Source organism: Anthonomus grandis, chromosome 4 (genome assembly GCF_022605725.1).
Source record: "Anthonomus grandis grandis chromosome 4, icAntGran1.3, whole genome shotgun sequence".
NCBI classification, from domain to species: Eukaryota; Metazoa; Arthropoda; class Insecta; order Coleoptera; family Curculionidae; genus Anthonomus; species Anthonomus grandis.
In genome coordinates, this window is record NC_065549.1 from 21,543,634 (window position 1) to 21,558,735 (window position 15,102).

General features: G+C 31.5%; 1 protein-coding gene across 4 annotated transcripts; it reads left to right on the forward strand.

The window, feature by feature from the left end:
- Window positions 1-4,628: 4,628 nt before the first annotated feature.
- Window positions 4,629-14,873, forward strand: LOC126735549 (putative inorganic phosphate cotransporter). Of its 4 annotated transcripts, XM_050439585.1 has the most exons (10): window positions 4,630-4,822; window positions 9,209-9,348; window positions 9,398-9,489; window positions 9,571-9,726; window positions 9,777-10,005; window positions 10,056-10,205; window positions 10,281-10,413; window positions 14,285-14,529; window positions 14,591-14,723; window positions 14,779-14,873. In XM_050439585.1, the coding sequence occupies exons 1-10, from the start codon at window positions 4,744-4,746 to the stop codon at window positions 14,814-14,816; spliced, it is 1,395 nt and encodes a 464-aa protein (XP_050295542.1). In that variant the 5' UTR covers window positions 4,630-4,743; the 3' UTR covers window positions 14,817-14,873. The 4 variants fall into 4 exon arrangements, with proteins under 4 accessions (XP_050295543.1, XP_050295542.1, XP_050295540.1 ...); XM_050439583.1 differs by having other exon boundaries at window positions 9,398-9,726; XM_050439584.1 differs by having other exon boundaries at window positions 4,631-4,822; window positions 9,398-9,710; window positions 9,785-10,005.
- The last annotated feature ends 229 nt before the right edge of the window (window positions 14,874-15,102 follow it).

Here is a 15,102-nt window from a genome sequence, read left to right on the forward strand (position 1 = left end):
TATAGTTTTATATTGTGCTATTGTTCTCGAGTAGCATGAACAAGGTCTTGTCCTAGGTGGGTTTCGAAGTGCTGCGACTGCCCTGGAAAACATGTTCCAGTTATGTTCTGTGTAATTTATGTCTGGCGAAAGTCCGGCCGATCTAAACGATTGATGACTTCTGATCCCAGATAGTCATTTATAGTTCTGATACAACGTGGTCAAGCATAAAACGAAATGAAAAAATTTTCTCATTCATAAAAACGAAATGATGCCAGCCCAGAAAACCACTTTCTGCTGCAAACAGCGGTACAGGGTGTTCATGAGTAAGCTGAGCAGATCTAGTATGCTCCTTCTGTACGAAATATATTCTTGTTTCATCAAAAAAAATACTGAGTTTCAAAATTCTGCAAGTAAAGCTATGTGCTCCTGTGCCCACTGTAGTCGACAAACTTTGTGCTCAGGTTATAGTTGGTCGGGGTCTTCTTGATGGTTGGCGATACCTCAAACTTACTGCCAGTATATGTAGGGACTCCGTAATGTAGAGACCGGTACCCTTAGAACATTGAAAAGCTAGAATTAGTTAACTACAACTTCGTTTGAGTTTCATGTGTGCACAGGGGCAAGAGGGGTGTTTTGTTTAGACACTGGGCAGCAAAATTAACGCACCACTACTATATTTAAAGGAAAATACATTTATTTTATAATATTCATCAAATATTTTTGTGTCTCAATTAAGTATATTCTTATTCTAATATAATAAAAGTATTAACAATAGAAAAAACTTACAAAAGAACGTAAAAAAATTATAGAAAAAAAAAAACAAAGAATTCAAAAATTAAAAAGAATATTAACATTAATAAAAATAACTAATAACGGGTATTTCTCCCCTATTTCGAATAACAGCACTGCAGCGATTAATCATGCTTAAAATTATGGGCCTTATCTCATTTTGATCCAAATTATTCCATATTTGGACAATATCGCCAGTGAGTCCGTATAAAGTGTTAGGAGGGTTAGAAAGTTCTTGAAAACGGCGGTAGATCATGTATTTGCGGGCCAATCCATAGTTTCAATTCCAACACCATTAAAATAATTTTAAACAATTTGAGCAACATGCGCTCTAGCATTATCCTGTTGAAACAAGAAATTCTCACCAATGTGAGGGTCAAATGGTATCACCTGTTCTTGCAGGATCTCTCTTATGTACCTATCAGCTGTCAAACTGCCATTATTAATAGCCACCAAGTAGGAACGAGCAGGTAGAGAGAGATTCCTCCCCAAAACATGACTGACTCTCCATCAAATAATCTGGTGTTCCGGAAATTACATTGGACATATCTTTCATTTGGTCTTCGATTAACTTTTATACATCTGAGTTGTTACAAGTCCATCTGCTTCCTGTAGCTGTGCCTGCTGCAATCTTCCTATCACAAACCTTTGTCTTAAAGCAGAGAGTCTTATAAAACGGTCTTGAAATTGTGTAGTTATGCGATGTCTGCCTTGACCGGGTCTTCTTAAGTGCTGACCTATCTCCCTATAATACTCAATCATACGGGAAACGGATAATGCGATACACCAAATCTCTCTTCAATTCTTCGAAAGCTCCATCTCTCTTCCAGTAAAATGACTGCTTGCTCACAATCTTCTTGATTGACGTTCCATAATAAACACTATATGTCACTGTACCTCACAAAATAAAAATAAGAGAAACATACTTTGACTAAAATAGACACCTGTATAAATTTAGAATGTCTGTAATATGGCAGTTTAAAAAAGAAATATTTTAATTTTTTTGAAATTTTTTAAAAATAATTCGAAACAATGTAGTGGTGCTTTAATGTTGCTGGCCAGTGTATCAACACATGTCGTAATGTTATATTAACTTAATGATATTAGATTGGATTAAAAATAAAAAGTAGAAAAAGATATATGTTATTCTAAGCACAAAAATAACATCGTGAAAGCAAAAGAAATATTCTAAAATTCTTATTCCTAAAACCGCATCTAAAAAATTTGAAATGTCCACGTCACAGGCAATGTGATAATGTGCCTCATCTTGTGAAATGCTTCATCTTGTGAAATGCCATCTTGACAAACGCTCTTGTATTTACATTCGACATTTGTGAAGTTTTGTGTTTTTTCTTTAGTTCTTGGTTGGAAAAAGAAAGATGTTGAGTCTCAGTTTCATTTCAGTGTTTTTGTGAATTGTTACGATAGTAAAAACTTGTACCATTTGTGCCGCACTATAGAAAAAAAGCGATTCAAGCTGATTTTTTCACAAGTGAATACCGATGCTGTCATAACATCATATCAAAGGACAACCGTTTTATAATTTACAGGATAATCTGTTAATAATAAATATTTATCATGTAAATATTTTTTGACGACGTCACTGGTAAAGATTACTTTTGTCGGTGTAATCAACAATGCACTCGAGTGGCCTTGCGTGTTGCCTTTTTCTCTAATATACGTTATCTACCTTCATTTAACTTTAAATGTTGACTGATTTATAGAGTATCTTAATATATTTTATGAAAAAAAAATTATTCATATTTTATTGAATAATAATAATATTGTTTTAGGCGCAAAATAGATGACAAATTTTTATGATATTATAAAGTGTGTTTTTTTTGCTATTTCTACATAAGCATTTGGCATCATTGCATCAGAAATGTTTCAAGCAAACTGCCCATAGTTCCACGGCAATGCTAATTCTAGCCTTTCAATGTTCTAAGCCGGCACCTGTCTTCCCAAAGCACCACGAATCGCTTTGTAGTACTGGTATTGCCATAAACGGGAATACAAAGGTTCTGTTGTTGATTAGTTACTCATCTTCGACGCTTCTCAAATATCAATTCCAAGTGAGCGACCTTTGCGAGTGGTCTATCTCAAGTAAAGCCATTATTCTTGCTTGGTCAATCTCACTTATGACTTGTCAAAGCATCTTTTTACGTGAACTCGTAAAATAAAACTATCTTGACCTTAATAATCAAACCACAAATAGAACTCTGTCGAACAACAAATATGAGATGAATCCGAAACATTAATAAATAAGCCCTCAAAAAATTGCGAACGCTAATTCGTATAAAAACAAGGTGATGAAAAGCTGTTAAATCTATGTGTATTTAATACCAAATGAAGTAGGATTCTAAGCCATTTATGAGGAAGAGTCCATATGGTAAATGTAAATAAATAGGATTTAAATTCTGGTATTTATTGAAGAATAATACCGGATGCTGGCATAAATGTTAATGCGTCATATAATATGGTATAGCAGTGCGCAAGCAATGATAATTTGTTTATTAGATTTTTTGCAAAAAATCTGTGTAACGAAATGCAAATAAACGCAAAAGGGTATCTTTGGACTTTTACAGCTGGCAGTTCAGGATGATGCTCGAAGGAGAATGTACCTTGATATCAGCCTATGTCCTCCAAGATACTATATATACAAATTTGTCTTAATGGGTTAGAAGTTCAAAGAAATTAATTCTGGCGCAGAAAACTAAAAAATTATGAACTATGAAAATTATGAAAACTGGAGACATATGCAATACTAATGGAACCAAATGCATACAGGATACGAATGAGGTACGGAGCATAGAATCTATAGACCTACTTAAGGCAGAGATATTGTCCATAACATGAAGAAATATTAGGTTTAAAGCGAAAATGGCAGTTACTAAAACATTTGTAAGAAATAGGGTATATGGAAATATGGAAGCTGCACCCACAGCTGGGCACTTATAAATGCTTTAGATAATTAAATTGTCACATCAGAAACAGGTCAGGAAACTAATTTTACTCCGAATTAACTAGCACTAAACAACGTGATAATTACCTGGACACCAGACTATATAGATTATAAGGGTAATGATTAAGGCGATAAACTTGCCAAGCAAGAAGTTAGGTAGACTAGGTTTGGTTTAATTGACATAGGTTATTAAAGTGCAGGCAGGATAGTAGCCTACGAAGGTGATACCATAATAAAGAAGAGTTTAACTAAAACTTTTTCTTTATAATTTCCCAGCTTTAATTGCGTAACGCCAAAATCCACCGAGCGAGATATTAAAAAAAACCTGCTGGCTTTCTCTTAAAAAGTAGGCATCATAAATATCACATCTGGTCAAGAGAAGATGATCCAATCAATAGTTTAAAAAACGAGTGAGTAAAACTAACAATATTTAATCCTAAGCAAGTGGAACAAATAGGCGCAAGAGATTAAAACTAAATTCATATTGCGATGCTAAAAAAATACTTATACCAGGTGATTCACAACTTATAGAACATATAAAATGGATATTGAAGTGATTTTTGCATTTTGGTAAAAGCTCCTTTACCCTAGACTTAACGGCTTGATTAATGTTTGTTAATTTTTGCACACAAACACTTTTGTATGACGATAACTTTAAGTCGTATTTTACAATAAATTACGCTACGTAACCGATTATTTCTATTTTTCTTTACAGGTAAACTTTCCATAAATTTCGCAGAACTTTATATTATATGTATATAACATATTATTATATGTAATATTATGTATTATATAGTTTTATTAGATTTTTTAATGCCGTAATACAAATAAAGTTATATAGATAAAGCTATTATTATATGTTCAAGGTTTTCTGTTGACTTATGGTTTTAGATATTTTTGCTTAATTAAAGTATAAGATTGGATTTGACGTATTTGTGCTAATATAAGGTAACATTGGCTATACCTAAAAAAAGACAGTAATTTTAATATAAATATAATAAAAAATAGCCATGGGGAAAGTTGAAAATTCACAAAAACATATGTATTATATGCCTATGCAAAACGTGAATATTGAGACCAGCATAAAATGTAAGTATTGAAATTACTTCAACACTTTCTTGCCTGAACATAATTATTAGATATTTAAATTAGAAAATAAAGGAATTATATAATAAGATTTTTTTAAGGATTTAAAAATTAATTGTCCAAAATTGGTGGGATATATAGATTCTATCCGTATTTTGTACGACTGCAAGTACAATTCAGATCTATTCCTCAAGTTTCTCCTTGGATTTAAATTTAATTTAGTTTTTATTATATTAATATATTTCGAAACGAGAAGGTTTACTAAAAGTCTTAAATTATATTAAAAACGTAATTTACCTTATTATTTATTCAATCCGCTAAATATATTTTGAGCCTTGAAAATGAGTTGCTGTTGTAAACTTAAATCATTATATATTTAAATTGCGTTTTAATTTATAGTTATTGCATTATTTGGAAGTGGTTTAACATTGATACTTTTAATTATATTTATCCTAGTGCAAATTTCTATAAAATCTAGTGAAACACATTATTGAAAAATAATATATTCTTCAGAATCTGTAATGAAAAAGTAGACAAGTTTTACAACCAGGTCCATATTTTATATCATATAGATGATATGCTGACTCTCTCAATCTACAGAAAAATGTATGTTATAAAAAAACTATACAAGAAACTTAACAAAGACAGAAAGGCTACAACTTGTGTATTATGAGATCGATAATATTTTTTTTGTCAAATCAGGTTATCGTTTCATAGTTCATTTCGTTTCATTCAGGCATCTGTTATCATAGTTCAGGTATCAGTCTTAGTTTGTGTTTTAGTATTTAATTTAAAATAATTCGGTAAAATCTCAGACAAGATTTCTAGAGCAGTCTTATCTAGTATTTCCTTTTTTTTTTCTCTTAGAATAAAGATATAATAAAGTTTTTTTTTTTTCTTGATCTATTTCCTTAAATATTACTTTTAAGGAATTTCAACATATGTATATATTCCAAGATTTACGCATAATTTTAAAAAAATGTCTTATTTCAAATATTTTTTATTCCTAAAAACTATAGAAGTACATGTTACATGTATTGTTAAAACTTGACTATTGACGGTTGATTTTCGATGAATTATAAGCAAACCTTTTTAGAGGTAAAAAAACAAACAAAAACAAAAATGGTTTATGTTGATATTTCTCCATTTCGAATTTCATCCATTTCACTTCAGTCAACCATCTCCAGAGTTTTGAATCAGCTTGTACAAACTGGTAGCAACATTAGACGACCAGGCCATGTTCGTGCAAGAATTACAATTTTTGAATTAGTACTTGTAGATAAAGGACGGCTTACTGCAAAGAGGTACGTTACAGACATTTTTGAAGATCATGTGGTCCTATTTGCACCTATGATAGACATAATTTTCTGCTTATCCACGATAATGCGCGACCACATGTGAGAAGGGTGGTACAGGAGTAATTTTAAGAAGTCCAAATCGCTATCATGGATTGACCATCCAAAAGCCCGGATATGAATCCAATAGAGCACATGTGGGATCTGATGGGGAGATCAATGAAACAGTTGCCAAGACTTCGAAACAACTTGAATGACCTTTATTTCAGATTGATAGAAATTTTCAGTCAGATAGACCAAGATATAAAACACCCTAATAATCAGTACGAGAGATCCTTGTTAAGCCGTTATAAGCGTTAGAAGGGGAAATAACCAATATCGATTTTTTGTGGATGTAAAAATATTGGAAAAAAATCAATTTGTAAGATTATGCGTTAATTTTGATGCGCAGTGTATTATAATATATTAGGAATACGTTTTTTATGTAATTTTGTTTAAAGTATATTCTTTCTATAAGTATCTATTTATACTTTATATAAGTACTTTTAGGGTAGTTAGGTGAACATTCAATAATCTGCCTCACTATATTATGCCAGAGGTTAACTAAGATATGTAGAGCCATGTGCTCAGATGAGATTACGTGAGATTTCATCAAAAACCAACGTCACAAATCTTTTATGATTTTTTAACAAACCAGACACATTTCGAGCATAGGTTAAAAATATATTTTTTTCATCTTTATGAAAATATTATGGTTATTGTTTACAAATATAATCTTAAGCATGCACTTTGTTGTTATCATCAACATTTTAAAAACTTTTTAGGATAACACATGTTTAATTTTATTAATATCCTTTGATGATTTAATACAATCAAGAATAGCATTTTTATTAAAATTTGCGATTATCGGTAATATTTCCCCTAAGGGTAAGTTAATAACATGAGTATCATTTATGGCATCAAAAACTGACTGTATATCTTCTAAGCTACTTGATATAAAAGTTGTTTTTAATTTAAATGTTAAAATACACACTGACTCGTTATATAAAAAGGTGTCAATGGTCAGTTTAAAGTCAATAATAATTGCCCAAATAATATTAGGTGATGCGCGGTTGTCGGTTGTATAAGAAAAATTATTGCTTTAGGCAAGTGCATGAACGAAGCAGTAGAAGTTGAATTATATTTATTTATGATAATAATGCCCGCCTGTCAAACGTAAATAAAAATACGTAAATAAGTGCGAAATAGGCGGATGCAGAACATGTGCAGAATGTAACAGCGGAAGTGTATGAGAAACGAGAGTACCAGAGTGGGGAAACAAGACGTTTCCTGTAGATTAGCTCCAGCGCGATGGATGGAGCAAGCATCCAGCCTTCTCTTCCCTCTAGTTTTTTCCTTCCGCCCTGAAGCTCTTCTCCCACACTAGACCGCCAAAATGCATAGGCTCAAATTCGTAACGAGCTAATATTTTGTGAGCATTTGATCCTTTTGTAGACTCATTAGCTTTATAACCGTATAACATTGATTCCATAAAATTAAAATAAATCTTTTAAATTTTATCTTAGAGTATGAGTATAGAGTATAGTTAAGTATTTGTTAGATATTGATTTCAAGGTATATTGGGAGAGAGTTGTGAAGTCATCTATGTGACATTCAATCTGTTTTATCAAAGTTAACCATTAAAGAATTATTAATAAATTGTTGAAAGATATTATGTAAATTTCAATTCACTTTTTCTTTTAGAACATTCCAGCTCCATTTCTTATCGAAAATGTGCAATCAAAATCAAGTCTGAAAAAAATCAAAAATTTCTATTAGATTTTGCTTTATATAAATTATTTATACAGGATGAGTCGAAAGGAACGCACCAAACTTCAAGTGAGTATTTTACACGTAAATTAAAAAAAACTCATGTGTTTATCCAATTTCCATTTATGTTTAATTTATAGCGTAATTAAAATATTCCAAATAGTTTACTGCTTCTGATTACGAATGCTGTGAGGGTGACGATGGTTTGGTCCATCTTGTTCTTCTGATATATGTTGGTATCAGTGTCAGTTCTTATTTTCGAGTTTGTACGATTAAATTCGTATAAAATATGTATTCAAATTTAGAAAATGCAAATATGGTTTTTGTTTACGGTTTTTGTAAAATGGGAATGTTACAGCTGCTGTTCAACAATATGGACGACGATTTCCACACTGGAGAAATCCATACAAAAACGTGTTTATCATAATTTTTAACAAACTCTGCGAGACCGAAACTCTGCTGCCCAGTACTAACTTTACATCTGAATGAGCAACTTGACAAGGTTAAAAAGAAGTAGAAAATATTCCGGTAGGAGATGATGAAAAATGTTTACTCAATTGTGCATTCCACAAAAAAGAGTAGTCAACATGTTGCACGAGCTTATATCCTTGTACATTGTGTACATGACCTACAACCGGAAAATTATGTTAGGCGAATGGAATTTTGCCGTTGGATAAATAGTAGTCGCCCAGTGGCGCATCCTTTTTACCGAGGAATTAACCCCGCATTTACCCGTGGTGGCATCAATAATACTTACAACTCACATGCACGATCAGATGAAAATCCATACGCAACAGTCAAACCTAATTTTCAGCGCAAATTTTCAATAAACGTGTGGTGTGGTATGTTTGATAGTTTTATTGGCCACACTTTTAAAAAATCATCTGACAGGAGAAAACTACTTATTTTTTTTGCGAACTAAGTTAATCTAGAGTTATTACTAACAGAAGTTTCTCTAAACATCGGGATGCAAATATATTATCCGCACGAAAGTGAAAGTCGATACTCAGAAGGCCCTAGTTCAACGCATTTGTCAAAGAAAGACATGAATTATTCAAAAAAGCTTGACAATTTTTTTCAGGAAATTTTGTTTATTTGTTACTACGCTATATTTTAAAAAACAAATGAAAATCTTGAGAACATATGTGATTTTTAAATTATTTTCACGTGGACAATGATCACGCACTTGGAGTTTAGTGCATTCTTCCCGCTTGTATATATGAAAAAAAATTTAAATTATAAATTGAGAGTAAAAATATTTCCATTAACACAGCGACTCTTACAGTACCATTAATTGGAATTAGACACTGGCAGGTCCTTTTATTATTCATCATGATTGTCACGGCGTTTGGCTTTAATGTCAGCTTATCTGTGACTATTGTAGCTATGACTGACCCAAAAGCTAGTCCCAATAAAAATGTTCCTGTAAGTGCGCATTGTAAAATTAAACATTTGCTACAAATTTTCTTTTTAGACTTACAACTGGAAACAGAAAGGCTCAATACTATCTTCCTTCTTTTGGGGATATATTTGGCCTCAAATCCTTGCCGGTTACGTCGCCAACAGGTTTGGAGCAAAATGGTTTTTGATAGCTTCAATGTTTTGTAATTCTATTTTAACTCTATTTATACCTCTCACTGCTGCAAGGTTTGGTTCGATAGGAATGTGCTTTAATAGGACATTACAAGGATTTAGTCAAGGATTTTTGTTTCCTTCCCTTACAAACCAACTAAGTAAATGGGTACCTAAGGAGGAACGAAGTCGGCTCGGTGCATTTGCTTTTGGTGGTAAGAAATTTAGAAAGTAATAATATCTCAAATTGTATACAATTAGTATGTACTTAATGGAATAAGTATTTTAGCTGGCCCGTTTGGAACTGTAATTTCTATGTTGCTTTCGGGAATAATATCAGCTAGTTGGTATGGCTGGCCTCTATTATTTTACCTTTATGGTGCATTGGGACTAATATGGTGTATACTATTTATTTTTTTTGGATATAATTGCCCGGCTGATCATCCCTCTATTTCCAGTGCTGAAAAATGTTATATAGAAAAAAGTTTGGAGCAAAAGCCTTTAAATAGAGTAAAGTGAACATTTAGTTTATTTCGTTGGTCTGACTATAAACTTTTTAGCCGAAAAAAGTTCCGTGGGGAGCCATATTTACCTGTCCACCTGTATGGGCTTTGTTCACTATTCAGCTAGGATATCATTATATTTTCTGGACATTGCTTAGCCAGATACCAAGTTACATGGATCACGTTATGAATTTTAATATTAAGAGCGTAAGGTTCAATGAAAATTTAAAATAAAAATACCATGCATTTTTTTATAATGCTAATAAATCATTTATTTTCCAGAACAGTGCTTTATCATCCTTACCTTATCTGACTGCATGGATTCTAAGTTTTGTTTTTAGTATATTATCAGATACAATTATTAACAAAAAATTAGTTACAGTTCAAACTGGTAGAAAAATATTTACTAGTATTGGTAAGTAAAATTGTTTACTTAAACTATATTTGAAGCAAGAATTAATTTATTTTAGCCAATACATTTTTTGCTTTAGCAACTTATTGAGTCTTATTATCATATTTTAGAATTTTAAAAAAAATAATACATTTTTGACTAGGTATTTGAAAAAAAAGTCCCAAAATATAAAATAAATTATTCTTCTAGTATTGTAAATGGTCACCTCGTTTATTCGAAACTGAATAAACGTTTTTTTTTACCTATGTATAAACTCTAAATTTTTTTTCTTCGCAAAGGGTTTTTAGCAGCAATGTCATCGGATTTTCTATTGATATACACCTATTTATTAAATATGCTAAAAGTATAATAATAGTATAAATATATAGATTTCAAGTTATTATAATGTGTTATGTCTATGACAGCCTGAGATATTTAAAAAAATAAAATTAATAACTCAGTAAAAAACACAGAGAAAATCTTTTGTATATTCAGTGTATTGAAAACAGAAACTGTTCTTTGAAAATGGCACATAGGCTGCAGAAGTACTAAATACCGTGCTGGGCAAACTCATAAAGCTGCCAATGCTTTATACAAGTGAATACTATTTGCAATCAAAGATAATCAATGCACAGGGAGATAGACAACCAAATTACCGAAACGTTTAGCTCATTAAAGTTTATGATAATAATCTACACATATTAATAATACATCCTAAACTGAAAAATGATTATATAAAATCGACCTTGGTAGAAGTGGTGAAAAACCTCTCGACAGTGATATCTTACTGGTAATAGTGGTCCACTCCTTCCTCTTAAACTAAGAAATTTTACAGCGAAGCATCATGGATCACGAAGAAAAAGAAGAAAGAAAACAGATTGTGATATCTAAATGCCGTATCTTAGAGCTGCTGGAAGAAGGTCATAGTGGTGCTGGAGAAGGGTATCCATATAGGGTCACAAAGAAATTAGGAAAAATAAGTGATTTACTGGGTCAACGGTAAGGATGATGCTTTGATGAATTATAACATAATATAAGCATAAGTAAGTGTTTTTCAAGTAATTTAAGTGAGACCTTTCCAAGACCAAAGAAAAACACAAATAAAATATTGTAGTAGCTAATGATAATAGGTAAAAGCATATGCTTTGCCAAAGCCTTTACTATTACTGAAGCATTAGCAATAGCATAAATGCATTTGCATTGGTGTGCCTCTAGATTTAGATTTAGATAGACTTGGAACGAAGAAACCTTTGAACCTAATTTAATCCAAAACTACTACTATATATCTGCAATTTAACGTAATAGAACCATAAATAGACATTCAACCATCCAAGAGACTTAAATAGCTATCTTTAATTGTTCTTGCTAGCCAATCATTCATTCAATTCACGAGAATACAGGAAATACTCTGGCTGGTATAGTGATGTAAAGGGAACCGAGATATGCCCTTAATGCCAATAACCTTGGCTATCTACTAGGCGAATTTTCACTAAAGACCAAGTTAATGCTTTATGTAAGAAAATGTAAGGATGCAGTTCAATACCATTCCAATCTCTAAGCAAAAATGCGAGGAACCGGATCAAATACGCTTATGGCATAAAGATCGTAAGATACTAAAGACCAAACAAAATGGTGACGTATGATATAGCAATGGATCCAAAGAAGTCTAAATGACTATCTCAAAAACTTCATTCTTTTTTTGATAATTTATATTAGATCCTAGAAGTCACTAATTATATTTTCTATCAAATCTAAAGACCACTACGGGTAAAAAGACATAAAAGTCAAAAATTTTGATCATGTTGCTCATTGCTGTAATGATCAAAAAATTCACAAGCAAATACATCCAGAGCTCTCCGCTCTTAAATAGATGTGGACTTTGAGGAGTTCATTTGACCATATTAATAGTAGAAAAAGTCAACATATGTATATTGATTCTCTTCTACATTAAATCTTCATATACAGGGTGTCTCACAATCAACGTCACACGCTGTAACTTTTTTATTCAAAAAAAGTTGTTTTAAATAAAATGTATATCTAGTAGTTATAAGACCACTACCCAAAATTACTTGGAAAAACTACCCCCGACAAATTCATTTCCTAAAAACCTCCCTAACTTTTTTTTCCAAGTGGCACCACTATTATTTCTTGTAAGTTCTTTTTAAATTTAATTTATTTTTTTTTAACATCATATTAATTTGTTTTACAAAATTTAAATCTATTATTTAATTAAATCGTCAAATTGAGCTCCGTCAGCTTCCACGCAAGTTTTATAGCGCCGAAAGATTTTTCTTGTGCAAGCTGCAGTAAAGGTTTGACAGGCTTCACGAATTTGCTTTTTAAGCTCTTCAAGATTTTTGGATCGTCGTTGATAAACAATATCCTTTAAATAATAATCATGGAACAATATCCTTTTAATATCTGGAGCCAGCAATTAGGACCCTTATTTCCAATCCACCTATGAGGAAATCTACTACCTAATTAATCTGCAATAATTTGGGCATTATGGGGTAGAGCACCATTTTATTGCCAAACCAGTAAATATGCACGTCTTCTCATTCTAATAGTTCACACAGTGAATTTTGAAGAAAATTGAAATTCCCCTTGAAGTTAATGTAGGTACCTTCGTAGTACGGTCCAACAAAATATCTATTAAATACACCGACCCACACGTTCATGCCAATTATAGTTGGAAATCAAGTTTCCATTATCCCTCGGGGATTGTTTTCCGACCAATAATGTGCATTATATCTAATAACTATCCCATTATAATGACATTTACTTTTATTAGTTTAACAGATATGTGACAAAACTTCGGAATTGTCATAAATTAAAAGTAAATTATAATATTTTCCTTATTTCTTACTGCCATCTCATGATGGGATAATTTAAAATTTGGGAATAATTCCGTGCGCATTTTTTGCTGCAATATTGAAAACAACTTATATAAGGGTGTAGGACGATTAGGAAAAGGTTCTTGATGAACCATTTCTGCTTCACGACAATTTTTTCTACACTCTCGGTAAATATGAAGAATATCGACATATTCATTTGGAATAAGAAGTTCCCGCATTACGCGAGATAATAGCAAAACTAGTTAGCGGAAGCTAGGGAACTAAAATATTTATAACATATACAAAAGGCAACAAAACTGAATACTAATATTAACAGAAAACCAAAAGGGATATTGCCAATTTAAAGAATACATGTATTTGGACATAATATTTTTTATAGCATTTAAAAATACCTTATACATATATACTAAGGCCAAAACAAATTTATTTGCAGACTCAAAATTGGCGCTATGCCTCTGATAATTTTTAACTAGTGTCAATAGTGTTTAAACCATTGTTGGCATAAAAAAATCAATAAAGGGTATTCTGTGCACCTGATTTATGAAATTGAATTAATAGTCTTACAAGTATTCCAAACATTAGACAAAAGGGGTGGTGCCGTTTGAAAAAAAAGTTAGGGTGGTTTTTAGGGAATGACTTCGTCAGGGGTAGTTTTTCTAAGTAGTAGTCATATACCTATTCAAAATACATTTTCCTAAAAGAACTTATATTTAAAAATAAAAAAGTTATAGCCTGTTTCTTTCTTCTTCTTATAGAATGTTTTATATAGAAAAAAAAACAATTTTAATAACTCATATTTTCGTACATATTTTTATTCCTTTAGTGTCACATTTAAAATATAAAAATGAAAATGTAATCGTTTTCCTAAAAAAAGTATTTCAAACTGTGTTCCTACCAACTGCTATTGAGTTTATCGTACTAAAAGTATAAAAAAAAAAATTATGATTTTCGAGATCCCAATGGTAACCCTCAAGTTTGGCATAGCCTTTATATCCCAACATATTTCCAATTAATAATTTTTTTTGATATTTTATTTTTAGGCTTACTGGTTCCAGCATTAGCCCTTGTAGCTCTTGGGTTAACTACACCTGAACAACCAATACAAGTAATAGCTTTGTTAATAGTTGCAGTAGGGGTTATATCAGCCAATATGTCTGGCTGGTCCTTAAACCATATGGATTTAGCGCCAAATCTTGCTGGAACTTTAATGGGATTGACTAATGGATTCTCACATCTTTCTGCTATACTAGCTCCTTTAATTGTGCAATACCTTGTGACGGAAGAGGTTTAAATAATATTTAGTTACTACTTAAGAACAATATGTATTAATAAATTTTATATTTTAGAGTAATCCACAACAATGGAAAATCGTATTCTTTTTAGCATCAGCCGTGGCAACTTTTGCTGTAGTAATATATGACATTTTCGGATCTGGAAAACAACAAAAATGGGACCTCGAGGCAGTGACAAATATAAAAGGCAAGTATATAGTAGAAAACCCATTAAATCACTAATTAGAAATAATAATTTTTAGACGGCGCGACAGCCTTAACCAAAGAGACACAATTTTAATTAATTAACTTAATTATAACTAAACTATTTCTAAATAAAAAACTTTTATCATAAAAACACTTTATTTATTATATCATCCAACTTATCTTCTGAAACCTTTTTATACCACTCTCACCTAAATTAAACCAGTAAAGATTAAACGACACTTTTACTACATTTACTTGGTTTAGTGCCCAAGTTTTATCTCACCTACGCCGACATACTTTTAACACTTTCTTTGATATTTCTAGGTGGAACTTATTCTTGATAACTTGAAATAAAAATTAAATTTATTATGTCACCATCA

Coding starts and splice junctions, on each gene's coding strand:
- LOC126735549 (XM_050439583.1), top strand. CDS start 4,744: ATGGGGAAAGTTGAAAATTCACAAAAACATATGTATTATATGCCTATG. Junction 4,823..9,208: donor TATTGAGACCAGCATAAAAT/GTAAGTATTGAA, acceptor CGACTCTTACAG/TACCATTAATTGGAATTAGA. Junction 14,530..14,590: donor AATACCTTGTGACGGAAGAG/GTTTAAATAATA, acceptor TTTATATTTTAG/AGTAATCCACAACAATGGAA.